The following is a 21,057-nucleotide window of genomic DNA, read 5'->3' on the forward strand; positions in this document are numbered from 1 at the left end:
TCCTAAATAAGGCTTTGCAGAGCGCATGCTCAACCTCCACTCCATTCATTATCTACGGTAAAAGCCGTGGGCTGTACCCTGTTTTTTCTGGAAGTCCCACAGACCAGGAACAGGATAACCTTCAATTTTGGCAATGCCCCTTTAAACCCTTGCGTGGTGTAGTGACTTTCTACAGCTGAGAGAATTAATTAGCAGAGTGTTGGTCCAATGGCCAATATCAGGGGTATGCGACTGCTGGATGGGAGATCCGAGAACTGCGGAATTCCCGGCACTTCTTCTGATTAGTAGGTGTCATGTACACATCACTCTGCAATGATGACATCGTGCCAGGCCATCAAATCAGGAGAAGAGTAGGGGATTTCAACAGGTAGGAGGTGTTTTGGAGGACTCCCACCAGGCAGCCATCCATTACTGATGTGGCCACTAGATCTGGGTTTTGCCAATCGATTAGCTCATCTCTAAATCTCTTTAGTGTAACATCAGGATATATTAGGATATTGGTTTAAGTATCCGGTGTCTAGGATAAGTACAACCAAGTAGTAAACAATGATGGCCGAATATTCAATTGTAAATAGACAAACTGTAATCGGATCACTAAATGCAGGGGGGCGACCAGTCCTGCACATGTCGGCTTTACAGAAGTGATTGTATAGATATGCTGAATGTTGACTGCAGACTTGACAGAGCTGGTTTCCTGCCCCCTCTCTGAGAAAGCTCCTCTTCTGCCTCCCGCCTGACCGCACAGGAAGTGACAACGCTTACGACTTGCCGGTTTTTGGGCAGCCAGTTTAAGAGAAGCTGTTGTACCCATATAAGGAAATACAAGGCGCCTTCAGATGTAACCCTTTGTAACTCCCACAAAGTCATCTTCATGTTCAAGAAGGTGACCTGAAAGCTACCAGACTAGAAATAAATGTAAGCATATGGATATTGAAACATACATGAAATCACGTGTGGGCGTCTGTACTCATTCAGGAATAAAGCTCTGGCTCTGTACTATTGGGGTGAGGCCAGGGGAGAGCGTTCATAATGCAGGAGCAGCAGCTCTCATAGTAACTGTTAGCCACTTCCTTTCCACAACCCCAGCAGATGAAGGCTTGTAATGTCCATGTGGCAGGAAAGGGGTTAAGAGCGAACCGTGGCGCTGTCTGCAGTTTCACACTTACGTGTTGTTCACAATGACTAGTAAGTGTCCGCCGGGCTCCGGAAAAGAAGCAGCCGCGCCAATCTCTGCAGGTTTATGTCGCAAGTTAATACTGACAATAGGACAAGAAACTGAATAGGACATTAATTTAAAAAAAAAAAAGTCTCAACTTTTACAGAACATCTTTATTGGTATTTTATCACCGTAAAAACATTCCCATAACTCTCTTCTGGTTTCTGTTTGATGTAGGTGAAAAGACATAACGTCCCTGTATATGTGGTGCGCTCAGTGGCACACCCCTCCCCCAACTGCGGGGAAACCACAGCTTCAGCAACACAACAGGAAAATAAAACCAACGGAAGAGAAGACACAGACATCAACCCAATCTCTGCTCCAGCCCTTCTCTTGCAGTCACGTCTTGATGGCAGTGTCTCTGGATTTGTAAACCACACCACGGCTCTTCAGCTCACGTACAATACCTGTAAGAAAGGCAGTGTCAGGGAGCAGGTGAAGACAAAGACTCCGCACGTAGCAGGAAGTAAGGGACACCATCCACCCTATAAAGAGACGCAAACCTAACCATACATAATGTCGTCTCCCCATAATGGCTGGCACAGGACTCAGAATACTAAAGTACAGATCTCTCACCACATTTCGTAATACAAACTGCATACATTATTAAATGGATCCCTTTATCCTGATGAAGCCGGTGTACTTGCTCTGCAAACTCCACCCCCCCGGCCATGCTGACATGGATTTTCAAACTAAGTACACCAGCTTCATTGGGCCAAATAGATCTATTTAATAATGTATGAAGTTTGTATTGTGGTATAAGGTGACAGATTTAATATCATGTGGGAAAACTTATAGGATGATATGGCCACTGTGACATGGATTTTCAAAGTAAGTACACCGTCCTAAAACAAGTCTAAGGTGTAATAATTTATGCAGTTTGTATTGTAAAATGTGGTGACTTACCAGCTTTATGATGGCCGATCATTACATCTATGATAGTAGAAATAATTGGCAGGGCTGTGGAGTCGGTAAGCCAAACCTCCAACTCCGACTCCTGAATTTCCACGACTCCGACTCCCTCATACATGGCTCATGTTTAAGTGATGAATTTACTGTAGCACAGATTCATCTCAGCTAAAAGTCTAGACCCTTAGATCAGGAATAGGACAGACATTTATAGGACATTTCATAACTTTCCCAAATTCTTATGAAAAAATATTCCCCACAAACTGCATTGTACTACTGCACCCAATGTATTATATATTTTAGGAGTTGATCCATTTTATACCGACTGATTCCACAGCCCTGGAAATTGGCCCTGGTGGTCTGAACAATTACCTATGATAAATATCTTCTAATATAAGAACGTCTGTTCTTTTGTGGCCGAATCTTTAAGTCAATGGCCAGACAACATTATGACTTTACGGATGTCTGTAGTGAGTGAGAGCACAGGCAACCTAATTTCACTTCCTGCAGCATTTACTGTATGTGAAGCAGCCCCTCTAAGCTGCATTATTTAGGAATTGTGTCTTACAAAGAATTTTCGTTGTGAAACATTTACCTTGTGGAAGTCGTCCTGTGACAGACACTGCATACACCCCAGGTTTGAAGTTAGCTGAGTGGGAGAGAAAGCAAACCCTAAGTATAACAGATGTATAATGAAAATTGCCATACACAAATTCCCTGCTGATCCCGATTTGTTCTGGAGGTTAATTAACTGGCAAAAATACAGTATCTAATGCCCTATCTACTCTCTAGCCTCCACTGAGTAAGCTGCAGCTTTCGTGCAAAGTTGTGTGTAATTATACATACACACATATACAAACTATATATTAGGGTCAGCAGAGAAAAAACAAAGCAAAAGAAAAAGGGTAGAATCACGTGAAAAGCCAAAAGATAATGGTGCTGAGAATCTGCCCACCCCACCCCCCCAAAAGAAAAAAGAAAAAATCTCTCATACTTGCCGCAGAAAATGTGCAGCAAACTCTCAATAAAAATCTTCAGGAAATCTGAATGTGTCCTTAGCCCGTGTATAACCAGTATGTCAAACATTTCCTCAGTTACACAGCTGCCGAGAGTGGAGAGGAAACAGATTGCCGCCAGTCACGCCATGACAGTTCCACTTCAGCCGGCATAATAGGCTCTCTATAAATATATTTAGGTGAACCCTTTTTACAGTAAAACAAAATTTGGTTTCTGTCTTGTTCTAAGTTCGAAAACAATACTATAGCAATTTTGCTCCACTGCCTGTACATGACCACACCAGCTTCACAGATTCATAATAGTTACCAGTATATACACAAATTTAGGTTAATAGGTCAAAAAGTACCGGTATATATAAAATATAAGCAAAAATGTAGACTGCACTGCAAACAGTAGATGATTTACCGTATTTTTCGGACTATAAGATGCACTTTTTTCTCCAAAATTTTTGAGGAAAGTTGGGGGGGTGGGGGTGAGTCTTATAGTCTGATATACATAAATCCTGTGGCTGTGGGTGGTGGGGGATGTGGGGGAAGCAACAGCGGCGGAGTAGCGGGGCACAGGAGGCAGCAGCCGCCTGCTGCTGCCTACACTGTGCCCGCTACTAAAGAAAGTGAATATTCACTGCTCCCCACGCTCATTTTCCTTAATAGCCGGAACACTACCTGCAGCGCAGCTCCTGGTATGTATGGCCCCCCATCCCTCTTCCTGGTATGCATGTACGGCCCCCCTCAACCCTCTTCCTGGTATGTATGGCACCCTTCATCCCTGTATGTATGGCCCCCAACATCCCTGTATGTATGGCCCCCCCTCATTGCCATCACGCTGCACAGAAAAAACAAACAATTATGCTCACATCCTCTCTCCTCCAGCGCTGTGTCCTGCTCTGTGCAGGAATAGTCTCTGCTCCCCACACCGGGACTGTGTGCGTGGGGAGCAGTGACCATTCATTCTCCCTAATAGCGCGCACACTGTACCCGCAGCACGGCTCCTGCTGCGCTCGGCGGTCAGCGTGCCCGCTATTAAAGTCCATGAATATTCACCACTCCCATGGAGCAGTGACCATTCCGGCAACGCATCTCGCTATGTGAGGGAGCATGGCAGTTACGCTATGCGCAGCTCACACAGTGAGATCCCTGTCGGCAACAGAGCTGGACACAGCGCTGGAGGAGAGAGGAGGTGAGTATGAGTGTTTATTTTTTTTTCTGTGCAGCTTGACAGGGATCACGGAGTGCCAAGCATACAAGGATGAGGGGGGCCATACATACTGGGAAGAGGGATGAGGGGGGCCATGCATACCAGGATGGTGGAGTGGGGTGCCATGCATATCACGATGGGGATAAGGGTCACGTATAACATAAAGGAGGGGGTCATATATACCAGGATGGGGGATATTAACAGAATTGGGGGATATTACCCCTATAACAGTGTCAGCAGCAGACCCCCTCCCCGTTAACAGGGCATCATGACCACATTTTCTGCTTCCTTTTTTTTCTATTTTCCTCCTCTAAAACCTAGGTGCATCTTATAGTCTGAAAAATATGGTACTTGCCCGTGTGTACAATGACACCTTTTCGGCAGACTACAATTAAATTAATGCGGCTTAAAAAAAAACCAAGACAAATACAAGTGATTTTGGTGTATTTTTCTTTTTCTGTTAACGTGTTTTTTGTTGAGTATTTCCAAATCCTATAGAAAAACCATGAGGAGATTTTGGGGGAAAAAAAGGAAGATATTTTTTTTTTTTATAACAGCTTAGTTGAATTATATATATCCACCTGAAATACTAATAAACGGTTCTTCCCAAGGTTCTAGTAAATGTATTGCTGTACTCACTTATCCTCTGCCACTTGGACACCCAGCTATCATCAGGACTCATCATAGCAACAATCCTGTATATATAAAAATAAATAAAAATTCAGACAAATGTAAATCTCATACGCTCAAATTGGTGTTGAGTAAAGCAGAAGATTGTGCAAGATTGTTGTAGAAGCATAGTATCAGACATGGAACAGATCTGGAGGTGGATCGCCTATTTTTTGTATGGCTTCTTTCATTTTGAAGCCCTGTTTTCTCTCACATATTTGTGGATCTGCAAGTTTAGAGCTTAGTGGGCATTCCTGTGAAGCACTTCCCCTTTCAGTGCTCCAGATACTGTATGGCATGGGGGTTGGGTTACTGCAGTTTGGCAGAGCACAGATCATGTTGTGCCTCCAGAGAATAAACTATATACATACTGCCGAGCACTGCATGAGCAAGGAGACTCCATAATCATGGGTTTAGTGTCCCCACAATGTAACAACGTTCTCCCTATCAGAACTTCTATCAGCGCCTGGAGGGAGAAAGTTGGCAGGATTAACCTTATAGGGGTTTTCCACGTTCAGAAAACCGGACATCAATTGCTCTAAAATAACAATTAGAGCAGGTACTGACCCTCCCTCAGGTCTTGGGCCATCACAATGACATAAGTGCATTAATGCTGTAGCCAATCACTGAGCTCAGCTGCTGTGCTAAGGTAGAGGGAACAAGCTGCTGGGCTCAGAGACTGGCTGCAGAGGAGTGGATGTCATTGCTGTAGCCAAAATACCAAGACCCAGGCAGCAGCGTGGAACTAGGCAGCAGCGTGGAACTAGCCCTTGACTCGGGGAGAATGACTACCTGCTCTGATTATTCTACGTATTTCAAGATCGTAGAAACCACCTTTAAAGAGGCACTTTCAGCAAAAATGTTATCAGCTCATTCTTTCTAAATACATATGTGATGTAGTGTAGGCGTATTAAAATTTACCGACTGTCCTCATCCTCGGATTCCATCGCCGCCCCAGTCCTCTTCTGGATCATGTGAGCGCACCTCATCTTTGCTGGCTCACATAATGACTGCTGTGTAGGCCAGAACTACTTCCACCAATGTAAGCTTATGGAGCCTGTGATCTGGTGAGTCTGAAGTCACATGTACCAAAAGAAGACCTGAGCAACGGTGGAAACTGGGGATTATGGCAATCAGCAAGTAGTGTAATGTGCTTTCATTGTCTCACATTTTCAATTAGGAGATAACATTGCTGCTGGGAATGCTGCTGTAACTCATGAAACCAAAGACTACAGCCCTTCGGTAGGACGACTCCTGCCTCCGCTCATGACTTTTCACCTATGATTTTATGAAATCTACCACTTGACAATAAGTGACACAGCTATGATCAAGAGGTCTGTCTCATTACACTGCCTTCACACGTGTGCTCCTATTACATTCTGACTGAATATTGTAAAGCCCTGTTCATAGGATCAGTGGGGGTGAATACTGTGAATAGATGATAAAATGCAATTACAGTTAAGAAACTTATGATCAAAGAGACACACCCATCAAAAGAGGAGCTTGTACAGTCATACACCATCTCCCTATTGCCCTTCATCTGTAAGTAGGCATCACAGTTATCACAGCCATCATATTCAAACTGGTCAATGGTCTGCAAAAGGAAGGAATATACAGTTAGAAATATGACAACCTGGCAATGTAGTACTTGGGAAATGCTGAGAAATGAGAAGTCAAATGTCTCCTCTTATTGGAATAGCTCTAATGGGCTAAAATAAAGATAATACGATGACTATACTTCAATATAAATGTTCTCCAGAGGCAGGCAGGCAGGGGTTAACAATCTGCCTCAACATAGATGGAACAGGTACATGAAAAGAAAATGGACGTCTAAATGAGGCCTGACAGGCAATACAAGTGGCAGACACTAACAAAGGCTCCTGGCTGCCATGACACCTCATCAGCACCGCGATCGCATCACAGAGGAGCCGCTGGGGTGACACAGTCTGGGGCCTCAAAGTCTCTCACATGTTTTTGGCAAACAGCTGAGGCAGACACAACCTGGTACCTGTGCGGTCTGCTCCTGCTGCAGTAACAGCACACAAGGGTGCACTGCTTTATGGCAGAACTGAAAAATAAAGCAGGAAGCACAACAAAACAGTATGGTGCCAGGGCCAGCACATTCCCCCCGTAGCCCAGCTCATACCCCCCTCCCCCCATAGCCCAGCTCATACCCCCCCCTCCCCCCGTAGCCCAGCTCATACCCCCCCCCTCCCCCCGTAGCCCAGCTCATACCCCCCCCTCCCCCCGTAGCCCAGCTCATACCCCCCCTCCCCTCCCCCCTGTAGCCCAGCTCATACACCCCCTCCCCCCGTAGCCCAGCTCATACCCCCCTCCCCCCGTAGCCCAGCTCATACCCCCCTCCCCCCTGTAGCCCAGCTCATACCCCCCTCCCCCCTGTAGCCCAGCTCATACACCCCCTCCCCCCGTAGCCCAGCTCATACACCCCCTCCCCCCGTAGCCCAGCTCATACACCCCTCCCCCCGTAGCCCAGCTCATACCCCCCCTCCCCCCGTAGCCCAGCTCATACCCCCCCTCCCCTCCCCCTGTAGCCCAGCTCATACCCCCCTCCCCCCGTAGCCCAGCTCATACACCCCCTCCCCCCGTAGCCCAGCTCATACCCCCCTCCCCCCTGTAGCCCAGCTCATACCCCCCTCCCCCCTGTAGCCCAGCTCATACACCCCCTCCCCCCGTAGCCCAGCTCATACACCCCCTCCCCCCGTAGCCCAGCTCATACACCCCCTCCCCCCGTAGCCCAGCTCATACCCCCCTCCCCCCGTAGCCCAGCTCATACCCCCCCTCCCCTCCCCCCTGTAGCCCAGCTCATACCCCCCTCCCCCCGTAGCCCAGCTCATACACCCCCTCCCCCCGTAGCCCAGCTCATACCCCCCCTCCCCCCGTAGCCCAGCTCATACCCCCCCTCCCCCCGTAGCCCAGCTCATACCCCCCTCCCCCCGTAGCCCAGCTCATACCCCCCCTCCCCCCGTAGCCCAGCTCATACCCCCCCTCCCCCCGTAGCCCAGCTCATACCCCCCTCCCCCCGTAGCCCAGCTCATACCCCCTCGTAGCCCAGTTCATACCCCCCTCCCCCCGTAGCCCAGCTCATACACCCCCTCCCCCCGTAGCCCAGCTCATACACCCCCTCCCCCCGTAGCCCAGCTCATACACCCCCTCCCCCCGTAGCCCAGCTCATACCCCCCCCCTCCCCCCGTAGCCCAGCTCATACCCCCCTCCCCCCTGTAGCCCAGCTCATACCCCCCTCCCCCCTGTAGCCCAGCTCATACACCCCCTCCCCCCGTAGCCCAGCTCATACCCCCCTCCCCCCGTAGTCCAGCTCATACCCCCCCTCCCCCCGTAGCCCAGCTCATACCCCCCCTCCCCCCGTAGCCCAGCTCATACACCCCCTCCCCCCGTAGCCCAGCTCATACCCCCCTCCCCCCTGTAGCCCAGCTCATACACCCCCTCCCCCCGTAGCCCAGCTCATACCCCCCTCCCCCCGTAGCCCAGCTCATACCCCCCTCCCCCCGTAGCCCAGCTCATACACCCCCTCCCCCTGTAGCCCAGCTCATACACCCCCTCCCCCTGTAGCCCAGCTCATACACCCCCTCCCCCCTGTAGCCCAGCTCATACCCCCCCTGTAGCCCAGCTCATACCCCCCCCTGTAGCCCAGCTCATACCCCCCCTCCCCCCGTAGCCCAGCTCATACCCCCCTCCCCCCTGTAGCCCAGCTCATACCCCCCTCCCCCCGTAGCCCAGCTCATACACCCCCTCCCCCCGTAGCCCAGCTCATACACCCCCTCCCCCCGTAGCCCAGCTCATACACCCCCTCCCCCCGTAGCCCAGCTCATACCCCCCTCCCCCCTGTAGCCCAGCTCATACCCCCCTCCCCCCTGTAGCCCAGCTCATACCCCCCTCCCCCCTGTAGCCCAGCTCATACCCCCCTCCCCCCTGTAGCCCAGCTCATACACCCCCTCCCCCCTGTAGCCCAGCTCATACACCCCCTCCCCCCGTAGCCCAGCTCATACACCCCCTCCCCCCGTAGCCCAGCTCATACCCCCATCCCCCCGTAGCCCAGCTCATACCCCCCTCCCCCCTGTAGCCCAGCTCATACCCCCCTCCCCCCTGTAGCCCAGCTCATACCCCCCTCCCCCCGTAGCCCAGCTCATACCCCCCTCCCCCCGTAGCCCAGCTCATACCCCCCCTCCCCCCGTAGCCCAGCTCATACCCCCCTCCCCCCGTAGCCCAGCTCATACCCCCCTCCCCCCGTAGCCCAGCTCATACCCCCCTCCCCCCTGTAGCCCAGCTCATACCCCCCTCCCCCCTGTAGCCCAGCTCATACCCCCCCTCCCCCCTGTAGCCCAGCTCATACCCCCCCTCCCCCCTGTAGCCCAGCTCATACACCCCCTCCCCCCGTAGCCCAGCTCACACCCCCCTCCCCCCTGTAGCCCAGCTCACACCCCCCTCCCCCCTGTAGCCCAGCTCATACCCCCCCTCCCCCCTGTAGCCCAGCTCACACCCCCCTCCCCCCTGTAGCCCAGCTCACACCCCCCCTCCCCCCTGTAGCCCAGCTCACACCCCCCCTCCCCCCGTAGCCCAGCACATCCCTTCTAGCCAAATGCTGGTTTGATGCCCACAGATCACACAGTCATCAGCCATGGAAAATCCCTTTAAATGTGAGAGGTCACGTGACTTAGAAGGCCCCTCCCTGTGTAGGGTGCTCTCCTGCACGTTCCCCAGCAGCGCTGACGTATGTAATGTACACAGAGAACGCAGCACCACAAGTCTCAGATTACAACTCCACAATGAGGCGCTCACCTTCACCAACGAGCACAATAAACACGCTCTCAGGTGCCGCAAGTCTTTCGGTACAGTTTCTAACGCCATCGCTCCACAAACCGGAAACACGTCACCGCTATCACAGGAAGTGTAAATGAGTTTTACAGAAGACGGGACGTCTCTATGGTGTCAGGCTGAAGACGCTCTACATCAGCTCCAAGAACTCTATTGTATGCACGGCTGGTAGGCGGCCCGCGCAGTGAGTAGTCACGTGGTGTGATCGCCGCTGGTCGCTGACGTCAGCTGTGCCGGCAGATACAGGACGTGTGCAATCTGTAATGAGTCATGGCTGCCGGGTGCCGAGCTTACAGGTTGCAGACATCTGTATTTGCAGTCTATGGCTAATGCACACTGCTATATAAGGGACTGTGCGGTAATGGGGCTTCTGTGCATGAGCTTTGTGCTGCTGTCAGCCAGGTGAAGCTGCAGGAGAAAGTGGAGAATATCCCAGAATGAGCAAACTGCCCGGTACAGCCTAAGGGCGCAGGCAGTATAACACTGACGACAATGGCAAGGACTGGCCGGCGGCTCTGCTGACCTCAGCGTGACTGTCATGTATTGCTATGTAGCTGTCACTCTCACCAGGGCCGGCTCCAGGTTTTTGTGGGCCCCGGGCGAAAGAGTCTCAGTGGCCCCTTTAGCACATACCACGATTCATGATGCAGAGATACGGTGGAGAAATATAGGTATACAACACAGGGCCCAGGCTGTCTCCTCATCCTTCACACATGCAAACATGCACACACAGGGCACAGACATGCGCATGCACGCGGTACGCAGGCATATACACACAAGAACATGGTACACAGATATACACACAATGCGCAGATACATACATATTTGAACACATTCTTAAAAACATAAAACAGACATAAATATATATATATATATACACACACAGACGTTCACATTATACATGCACACATAAGAAATATTTTTTATATGGGGAAGCTCGCTCACCTGCCCCCTGGCCTGTGTCCCGTCCAGCTCCTCAGTCATGTCTGAGGGCTCGGCCATGTCTTGAAAGTGTCTGCACTGGACCTGATTGGTGGTGGAGCAGCAGCACACTGACCGCACACTGCTGCTGGATGAAGCAGAGCATGGCTTGAACAGCACCGGCGGCCCTGCACAGATGCCGGGGAAGCGGCCCGGGCACCGATCACGAGTGGGCCCCCCTGATGGTCCAGGGCCCCGGCACTTGCCTGGATACGCGGGGTGCTGACGCCGGCCCTGATTCTCACGTCAGCAGAGCCGCCAACCAGTCCGTGCACTGAGATGCGACCCTCATCCATGTTAGGGCTCATACTCATCTGCGAGAAAAATGGACAAGTGCAATCCGATAAAAAATCTGATTGCACTCTGACAAATGTTATTGTATGAGTGACATCTATTCTGCGATTTTTTTTTTCTCAGCTGAAATCGCACTGACAAAAAAGATTGCATACGTATTGCCGCGTATCTCGGACGAGACTCACCAATGTAAGTCAATAGGTACGAGAAAAAAAACGGACAGCATAAGGACCATTTGTATGCCATCCAATTTTTACGTATACATTACCATTCTGTAACACAGAACACTGTAAATGGTCCTGTAAATGATGGTAGAATAATAGTTGCAGAAAAAAATACGCTTTGCATACGGATGTCATACCGATGCTAGGTGTGAAAAATCGCATTGTCCTCTCATGAAAGGCTGTGTTCACATGGAGTTTTTTGGAGTAGATTTTCCATAAAATCCTACTCAAAATTGCTTTATGAAAGCCTATGGTGAATCCACTTTAATAGTTTTTTATACCTTTTATTTTTTTATGAGGTTTTTGAAAATGTCACTGCGTTGAAGGTCATCTCTCCAAACTAGACCCTGTCCAATCAAAAGGCTGCAATGAGCACTTCAACAAAAAACTCTTTCACAACCACTTCAGGAAGAGAAAATCTACTGCAAAAACTCCTTAAAAGAAGGAGAGATAACTGAAGCAGTTTCTGATTGAAAAATGTTTTGGTTTTGGACCATCTCAAAAGACCCAGTGTACACATTGCCTAAGTGTTTGATGCTGAGTATTGTTGCTGGGTCAAAAACACAGTGTACTACAGGTCCAGCAAAGTGTACGGGAGTTATAGAAATCTCATGCCCACCAAACTTTTTTTTACTCACCTTAAACTGACCTGCAGTGCGTGTTTTAAATCTGCAGCATGTCAATTGCTCTTGCAGGTACGCTGCGTGTTATGTTCTGATTTTCCCCATAGACTTGTATTAGATCTGGAAAATCTGAGGGTAAAAAACGCACATGCTATGGAAGCGCATCAAAAACGCATGTGATCTGCACATGACTGTATCAAGAAAGTTTTGTTAAAGCCAAATACAAGGAAATTGCAAAAACAAAGCAGCTTTAGCTAAAACATTACACACCAGCAAGAAGCAAAAAACCTCAGTGTCAAAAACGTGATAAAAACACAAGTTACCTAATTTATCTAATAAGTGCAGAAAATCTGCAAAATCAAAAGCTCATTGTGTGAACGTGGCCTAAAGCGCCCAGAAACTAATTCTTCCTTTGTGTGATGCCCCAAATGGTCTCTTAGGCCACGGCCCACTATCAGTATTTGGTCAGTATTCAGTCAGTTTTTTTTCTCAGGAGTGGGAGCCAAAACCAGGAGTGGGTGATAAATACAGAATTGGTGACTTGTTTCTATTATACCTTTTCTCTGATTGTTCCTCACCTGGTTTTGGCTCCCACTCCTGAGAAAAAATACTGACCAAGTACGGATAGTGGAGCCATGGCCTTAAAGTGATTGTCTGGCCTTAGGGTACAAGCCTGCAGTCATCCTATGTGAACGCAAACGTGATAACTAGATGAGAGCAAAACATTAGAAAGAAAAAGCAAGAAAACGCCCTTGAAAAACGCTGCAGAAACGCTTAAAAACACGCATGGTAGAAGGTCTGCCATGCTCCCCAATGATAATCCACATGTGCTGTGCACATGCTGCGGAAATTTCCGCTGCGGGTTATCATTGCGGAAAAAAACGCAGCACTACCAATTATTTTGCGGAAGCGCTGCGTTTTCGCCGCCATTGACTTGCATTGAATCGCTTGGATTCCGCATCACTGGATCTGTACATGTGGAATCCATGCGTTCCAATGTGCGGATGGTACCCGGGTCTGGAGGACAGGAGACTCTCCTCCGGACCCGGGTACCATAGAACCTGTAAAAAAAAAAGAATAAAATAAAAAATAAATATTATACTTCCCTTCTGATGGCCCGCGGTGCTCTTGTCTTTCGCTTGCCGGCAGATCGCGGTGGACTGAAGGACCTGCGCTGACGTCATAGTCATGTGACGGCAGGGCCTTCAGTGTAGTGTACCGCGAGCTGCCGGCAAGCGACGGAGCGAATAAAGACTCCGGGGGCCATCACAACGTAAGTATAGATTTATTTTTTTACCATTCTTTAAGGTCACACTATATAAATCCATGACTTTTGCATGGATTTTTATAGCGTGACCAAGTTGTCAAGCACTTTCCAAGTGATGCTAAAATCGCTTGGAAAGCACTTAACCCACATGCGGAAATGCAAGTGAAGAACGCTTCACATCCGCATGTCCCTGGCAGGAAAAACGCATGTACAATCTGAATGCATTTTTTCTGCCAGGGAGATGCAGAAATGCTCAGGAAAAAATCCAGAGCATTTCTGCATCATGAGCACATAGCCTTAGACGGTTTTCAGTGGCTTTGCAGCATTCGACACTGGATCACCAGCTCCTCCTCACTATGCTTCGCTCTATCGGGCTCAAGGACATTGTTCTCTCCTATTTCTCCTCCTACCTCTCTGACTGCTCCTTCACTGTGTCTTTTGCTGCCTCTTCTTCCTCCCCTTTTCCCCTTACTGTTGGGGTTCCTCAAGGATCGGTCCTAGGCCCCCTCCTCTTCTCCTTATATAACACCCCTATTGGACAAACAATCAGTAGATTTGCTTTTCAGTACCATCTCTATGCTGATGACACCCAATTATACACATCGTCTCCTGACCTCACCCCTGAATTATTACAAAACCCCAGTGATTGTCTTTCCGCCGTCTCTAACATCATGTCCTCCCTCTATCTGAAACTGAACCCGTCAAAAACTGAACTTCTTGTGTTTCCTTCCTCCACTAACCTACCTATGCCCAACATTGCCATATCCATGTGTGGCTCCACCATTACTCCCCAGCAACAAGCCCGCTGTCTTGGGGTTATACTTGATTCAAATCTTTCCATCTCTCCCCATATCCAATCACCCGCGCTCATGTCATCTACACCTCAAAAACATTTCTAAAATCCGACCTTTTCTTATCTTTGACTCTGCAAAAACACTTACTGTCGCACTGATTCATTCTTGTCTGGACTTCTGCAACTCTCTACTAATCGGTCTCCCTCTTTCTAAACTCTCCCCTCTCCAATATGTCCTAAATGCAGCAGCCAGGATCATATTTCTCGCCAACCGCTACACCGGTGCCTCTTCCCTGTGCCAGTCATTGCACTGGTTCCCCATCCGCTACAGAGTTCAATATAAACTCATCACCCACAAAGCGCTCCATGCTTCAACACCACCCTACATCTATGAGACAAAAACTGGCCAATTATATACAAAAATGCAAAACCCGGTGCTAAGACAAGTAGTCAAGCACCGAGTTCAAATTGCCTACTCGTGTCCAATGTAGAAAACAAACGGAGAACAAAAGAGTAATTAGCAATGAAACAAAATCTTTATTAGTGATTCATAGTCACAGTGATAAAAGGATATATGAAAGAAATAATAACAAAACAAGGGGATCAGGAACAGACAGTGCCAGAAACAGGACAACCCCTGGCAATAAAATTACTGAGCAATCCAAAGTGCAAAAATGCAGATAAATATACAGGCAGAGGGACACTCCATAGGTATATAATTACCAATAAAGGTAATGGATAAATATCACAGTTCACCCATTAAGGAATAAAAAGTCAATATGACTCAACCATAGTATGTGCAAAAATCGCTGAGTAGCGACAATAAAGCAAAGATCCAAATTAAGGGTAAGTTATATGGCTGCCCTATGCCACACGATGTTAAGTAAGGAAGTATACAAAAAGTACCCGGACCTAGTTAAAATCACTCACCCAATGGCAAGGTGTCCGGGAAACAGGAAGCTCACAGGGTGCCTGGGGAGCCACAGAACGTACTACAGGTGAAAGCGCGCCCCGACGCGCGTTTCGCTCTTCTTTATCAAGAGGCGCTGTGTGTATGCCCGACAGGACCTGATTATATACGCCCACCCTTGGTCACGTGATGCAAAAGAGGGAAACACATTGGTATGTAGCGGTGCGTGTACCCGGAGCCACGCCCCCCGCCGCCCGCGTCACAGCCGTCAGGTCACGAGCGCGCACCAGGCAGCGCGCCTAGGAAGCGCTCCCGGGGGCGCGCCAGGGACAGAAGACAGCCGGACACGGGCACGGGTCAGCCAGGAGCCGGGAGACAGGCACCCCACCAATGTGAAAAAGAAGATAGATATAAGAAATACAGACAGAGGATGGTGAGCAAATACAAAATAGTAAAATACACCTTAAATAAGACAAGATGCTCTCAGACACAAATGAATGAGTAAGATAACTTAATGGAGCATAATTATAATAAAGATCCATCAGTTAACTCTAGAAAATTACAATAAGTGCCCAATAAGGGTAAATATATATAAGTCCAGAGATATATGTGGAGACAAGTCGACATGGGACCATTTCCCACAAGGATCAGAAGATGATAATCGAAGGGCTCTTGCGAAATGCTCCATGTTATCCGCCATAAAATGCCTTGAACAAAGAATTGAGGAAGGTCCATATGGCGCACACAAACAATGAGTTAATAGCCACGAGTCTAAAAAGGTAGAGAACAACAAAGTTAAAAGCAGATAATAAAAACAGACTAAAAACTAGAGCACGGACTTTAGATCAAGAAAAATAAACACTGAGGGAGAGAACAAGCCAAGCAAAAAAGGGCCCAATCACAAAAATGAGGAGAAGCTCAAATTTTCATTAAGGCCACGCGGTGCCAAGGTGTCCAGGGTGCTAATCCACCTGGCCTCTTTTTGTGCAAGGCAAAGTTTGTAGTCACCCCCTCGAGAGCCCAGATGTACCGCATCTATTCCCCGCACCAAAAGGCTGCGTGGGTCACAATTGTGAACTTGTTTAAAATGTCGCGGTAAAGTCCTGAGCTCACGGGGGTCCGACACAGATTTAGCTGCGCCAATGTCCCGCACATGCTCCCGCACCCGGATCCTCAATTCCCTTGTCGTGAGACCTACATAGATTTTCTGACAACTACACGTGGCATAGTAAACCACGTGTGTTGTACCACAGGAAATGTATCTGAGGATCCGGTAAGTGCGGGAGCCATCTGAGCTCGCAAAAGACGAACTGCGAAGGACATTGGCGCAGGCCCTGCAATGGCCACATGGATAGGACCCAACCCTGGGACCGCGCGACCCGAAAGGATTAGCTACAGGTGGGACATAGTGACTTGAAGTAACCAGATCACCCAGATTTCTGGCACGTCTGGCAGTCATGAGTGGGAATTGTCCCACCACATCCCTCAGGGAGGGCTCCGCACCAAGAACATTCCAATGTCGTGAGAGGACCCGCCTCATAGAAACCCACTCATGATTATAAGTGGAAATGAAGCGGGTCCTCTCAGGAGGCCCGGAGAGAGGTGATCTCGGAAGAGGATATAGTAGAGAACTGCGGGGGGTGCTGCGGGCCCTACCGTAGCCACGGCCGATGCAGCGGTTACTGTAGCCTCTCTGTTTAAAACGTTGTGTCAGAGCTGCTGCCTGCTTTTCAAAGTTGGCTTCCGTCGAGCAAATGCGCTTAATCCTAAGGAATTGTCCGACCGGGACGGCCCTAATAGTAGAGGAAGTATGACCAGAGGCCGCATGCACCAAAGAGTTCACCGCTGTGGGCTTCCTGTAGACGTCCGTCTGGATGAGGGAGTGTGAGTCCACCACCAGAGTGACGTCCAGGAAGTCCAAGCGTGTAAGGCTATAAGTGTAAGTCAATTTGATGCCCCACTCATTGGTGTTAAGCCGCCCCATAAAGTCATCAAGCTCCTCCGCCGAACCCCGCCAGAAAAATAGGACATCATCGATATACCCGAGCCATGCCACGACCCGGTCTGCGCCCCGCACACCATCGCCCCCAAAAATATCCCTCTCCCACGCGCCAAGGAAGAGGTTTGCATACGATGGTGCACAGGCCGCCCCCATGGCCGTCCCACGTCGCTGCAGGTATATCGTGTCCTTGAAAAGAAAATAATTATGGCAAAGGATAAAGCGGAGGAGCTCGAGAATAAATTCCCGTGAAGGGCCGCTCAGGTCGGAACCCCCAAGGAAAAGCTCGACGGAAGTCACACCAAGATCGTGATCAATGCAGGTATACAGACTCTCCACATCGGCCGTGACCATGATAGTGCCAGGTTCCAGAGAGATGCCATCAACCCTAGTAAGGACGTCCGTCGTGTCCCGCACATAGGACGGGAGGGTCCCCACCAGTGGTCTCAAATGACTATCAACATATTGTGAGATAGGACCACATAAACCACCCAGGCCGGACACGATCGGACGTCCAGGAGGGTTAATGGCATCCTTATGTACTTTGGGGAGTAAGTAAAAAGTAGCTGTTTTAGGGGAACGTACAGTCAGAGCCTCCACAGTTCTCTTATCTATAATACCTCTCTCACAGGCCCGGGCCAGAATACCCTGCAAGGTGGCGGAGAAGGAGGCAGTGGGATTGTATGACAGCCTAGAGTAAGTCTCCTTATCTCTCAGCTGTCGCAGGGCCTCCCTCTCATATTTGTGGTGGGGCCACAGGACGATATTCCCTCCCTTGTCCGCCGGCTTAATGACTGTGTCCTTAAGAGTTTGAAGTTGTCGAATCGCTTGGCGTTGGGCGGAGGTTAAATTGTCAAACTTTCTCCGTGTGGAGAGTTTTTTGAAATCCTCCGCCACTAGATTAACGAAAATTTCTACTGCTGGACAAATAGACAAGGGAGGAAACCTCGTTGACTTAGGATTCCTAACCTGTGGTAACCCACCTGAGGGAGGGTTAGTTTGTTCAGATAAAAGATCCTCCAGATGTTGTAAAGCCTCCTCCTCCGTCACCGCTGGGACATGATCACCATCCGGCCTAAAATGGAGTTTTTTTAGAATCAATTTCCGAGCAAACAGGTGGAGGCTTGTTCTCTCCCTCAGTGTTTATTTTTCTTGATCTAAAGTCCGTGCTCTAGTTTTTAGTCTGTTTTTATTATTTGCTTTTAACTTTGTTGTTCTCTACCTTTTTAGACTCGTGGCTATTAACTCATTGTTTGTGTGCGCCATATGGACCTTCCTCAATTCTTTGTTCAAGGCATTTTATGGCGGATAACATGGAGCATTTCGCAAGAGCCCTTCGATTATCATCTTCTGATCCTTGTGGGAAATGGTCCCATGTCGACTTGTCTCCACATATATCTCTGGACTTATATATATTTACCCTTATTGGGCACTTATTGTAATTTTCTAGAGTTAACTGATGGATCTTTATTATAATTATGCTCCATTAAGTTATCTTACTCATTCATTTGTGTCTGAGAGCATCTTGTCTTATTTAAGGTGTATTTTACTATTTTGTATTTGCTCACCATCCTCTGTCTGTATTTCTTATATCTATCTTCTTTTTCACATTGGTGGGGTGCCTGTCTCCCGGCTCCTGGCTGACCCGTGCCCGTGTCCGGCTGTCTTCTGTCCCTGGCGCGCCCCCGGGAGCGCTTCCTAGGCGCGCTGCCTGGTGCGCGCTCGTGACCTGACGGCTGTGACGCGGGCGGCGGGGGGCGTGGCTCCGGGTACACGCACCGCTACATACCAATGTGTTTCCCTCTTTTGCATCACGTGACCAAGGGTGGGCGTATATAATCAGGTCCTGTCGGGCATACACACAGCGCCTCTTGATAAAGAAGAGCGAAACGCGCGTCGGGGCGCGCTTTCACCTGTAGTACGTTCTGTGGCTCCCCAGGCACCCTGTGAGCTTCCTGTTTCCCGGACACCTTGCCATTGGGTGAGTGATTTTAACTAGGTCCGGGTACTTTTTGTATACTTCCTTACTTAACATCGTGTGGCATAGGGCAGCCATATAACTTACCCTTAATTTGGATCTTTGCTTTATTGTCGCTACTCAGCGATTTTTGCACATACTATGGTTGAGTCATATTGACTTTTTATTCCTTAATGGGTGAACTGTGATATTTATCCATTACCTTTATTGGTAATTATATACCTATGGAGTGTCCCTCTGCCTGTATATTTATCTGCATTTTTGCACTTTGGATTGCTCAGTAATTTTATTGCCAGGGGTTGTCCTGTTTCTGGCACTGTCTGTTCCTGATCCCCTTGTTTTGTTATTATTTCTTTCATATATCCTTTTATCACTGTGACTATGAATCACTAATAAAGATTTTGTTTCATTGCTAATTACTCTTTTGTTCTCCGTTTGTTTTCTACATTGGACACGAGTAGGCAATTTGAACTCGGTGCTTGACTACTTGTCTTAGCACCGGGTTTTGCATTTTTGTATATAATTGGCCAGTTTTTGTCTCATATATGCTTTTCTGTATTTTTACAGTTTTCATTTGGCCCATAATGGACTTTCGTGCACGAGATACCACTTGGCTTGCGCAGTTAGATGAGTTATCCAGCAATGGGGGTCTGGTGGTGCCGGACACAGATCAGACACTGAGGGAGAGAATTGCCAGCTTTAAGGCCTTAATTAAGCGGAGATGCCGTACCTGGTGGAACCATGCTTTCCTCACTAAATATATTGAGAAATCTCTGATTCCGAGAGGCCTGAGGATACAGATTTTCCCCTCTTTCAAAATTGAAGATGACCTCTTCAAAACTAACTGGGAATCCTTGGCTAACAACTGTTCACTTGGTTTCCTGGGTCTCCTTAGGGAGCAAAGTGAAAAATCCCTTCGTGAGTTAGAATCTGAGATTGATGTTCTACAAGTACAGCTTAAGAAGGATTTGTCGAGTGATGACCTTAAGAAACTCCAGGAGGAAATTGATGCGGACTGTCAGAAACTAGTCAAAGAAATTCAAGCTATGAAAATAAAAAAATTTCAACGTGATACATTGGATATGTCCACTCATAGAGTGTACCGGTGGAGATCACCGGTGGAAAATCTAAGATCAAGATCCCGCAATAATTCTTTTACACGATCTAGGTCCACCTCGATTGCCTCGGGAACCTCTAGTGAGGGCCAGGTACCAGTTGTTGGCGCGGATTCTCAGGGGGGTTCTGTGACTCGACCTACTGGAAGTGTTCAGACGAGACCGAATAATAGGAGGAAACGGACGGTTCCTTTTCAGGTTGGTGATCCCTGTGGGGGGCTCTGTGTCATGAACCTTACCAATCATATCCTAACCGAGACACAGATGGAGGTCCTTGCTATGGGCCTGTCATTTTCTCCTACTAACTCTTTTGACTATTTTACGGCCCTCAAGGACCTCCACCTGTTTGCTCGGAAATTGATTCTAAAAAAACTCCATTTTAGGCCGGATGGTGATCATGTCCCAGCGGTGACGGAGGAGGAGGCTTTACAACATCTGGAGGATCTTTTATCTGAACAAACTAACCCTCCCTCAGGTGGGTTACCACAGGTTAGGAATCCTAAGTCAACGAGGTTTCCTCCCTTGTCTATTTGTCCAGCAGTAGAAATTTTCGTTAATCTAGTGGCGGAGGATTTCAAAAAACTCTCCACACGGAGAAAGTTTGACAATTTAACCTCCGCCCAACGCCAAGCGATTCGACAACTTCAAACTCTTAAGGACACAGTCATTAAGCCGGCGGACAAGGGAGGGAATATCGTCCTGTGGCCCCACCACAAATATGAGAGGGAGGCCCTGCGACAGCTGAGAGATAAGGAGACTTACTCTAGGCTGTCATACAATCCCACTGCCTCCTTCTCCGCCACCTTGCAGGGTATTCTGGCCCGGGCCTGTGAGAGAGGTATTATAGATAAGAGAACTGTGGAGGCTCTGACTGTACGTTCCCCTAAAACAGCTACTTTTTACTTACTCCCCAAAGTACATAAGGATGCCATTAACCCTCCTGGATGTCCGATCGTGTCCGGCCTGGGTGGTTTATGTGGTCCTATCTCACAATATGTTGATAGTCATTTGAGA

General features: G+C 48.6%; 1 protein-coding gene across 1 annotated transcript; it reads right to left on the reverse strand.

Annotated features, from left to right (window-relative positions):
• Positions 1–1,314: 1,314 nt before the first annotated feature.
• Positions 1,315–9,969, reverse strand: SUPT4H1 (SPT4 homolog, DSIF elongation factor subunit). The gene is made up of 5 exons (XM_073667573.1): positions 9,824–9,969; positions 6,496–6,602; positions 4,979–5,034; positions 2,721–2,774; positions 1,315–1,623 (listed from the first exon to the last, which is right to left on the reverse strand). The coding sequence occupies exons 1-5, from the start codon at positions 9,890–9,892 to the stop codon at positions 1,556–1,558; spliced, it is 354 nt and encodes a 117-aa protein (XP_073523674.1). The 5' UTR covers positions 9,893–9,969; the 3' UTR covers positions 1,315–1,555.
• Between the last annotated feature and the right edge of the window lie 11,088 nt (positions 9,970–21,057).

The sequence above is a fragment of the Phyllobates terribilis genome, unplaced genomic scaffold (genome assembly GCF_046119375.1).
Source record: "Phyllobates terribilis strain yellow unplaced genomic scaffold, ASM4611937v1 Scaffold_2__4_contigs__length_985480577, whole genome shotgun sequence".
NCBI lineage: Eukaryota > Metazoa > Chordata > Amphibia > Anura > Dendrobatidae > Phyllobates > Phyllobates terribilis.

Excerpts from the sequence above, each read along its gene's own strand:
- SUPT4H1 (XM_073667573.1), bottom strand. The coding sequence starts at position 9,892 with ATGGCGTTAGAAACTGTACCGAAAGACTTGCGGCACCTGAGAGCGTGT. Across the intron at positions 6,603-9,823 it reads TATTGTGCTCGTTGGTGAAG|ACCATTGACCAGTTTGAATA; the intron begins GTGAGCGCCTCA and ends TTCCTTTTGCAG. Across the intron at positions 2,775-4,978 it reads GTCCAAGTGGCAGAGGATAA|CTAACTTCAAACCTGGGGTG; the intron begins GTGAGTACAGCA and ends TCTCCCACTCAG.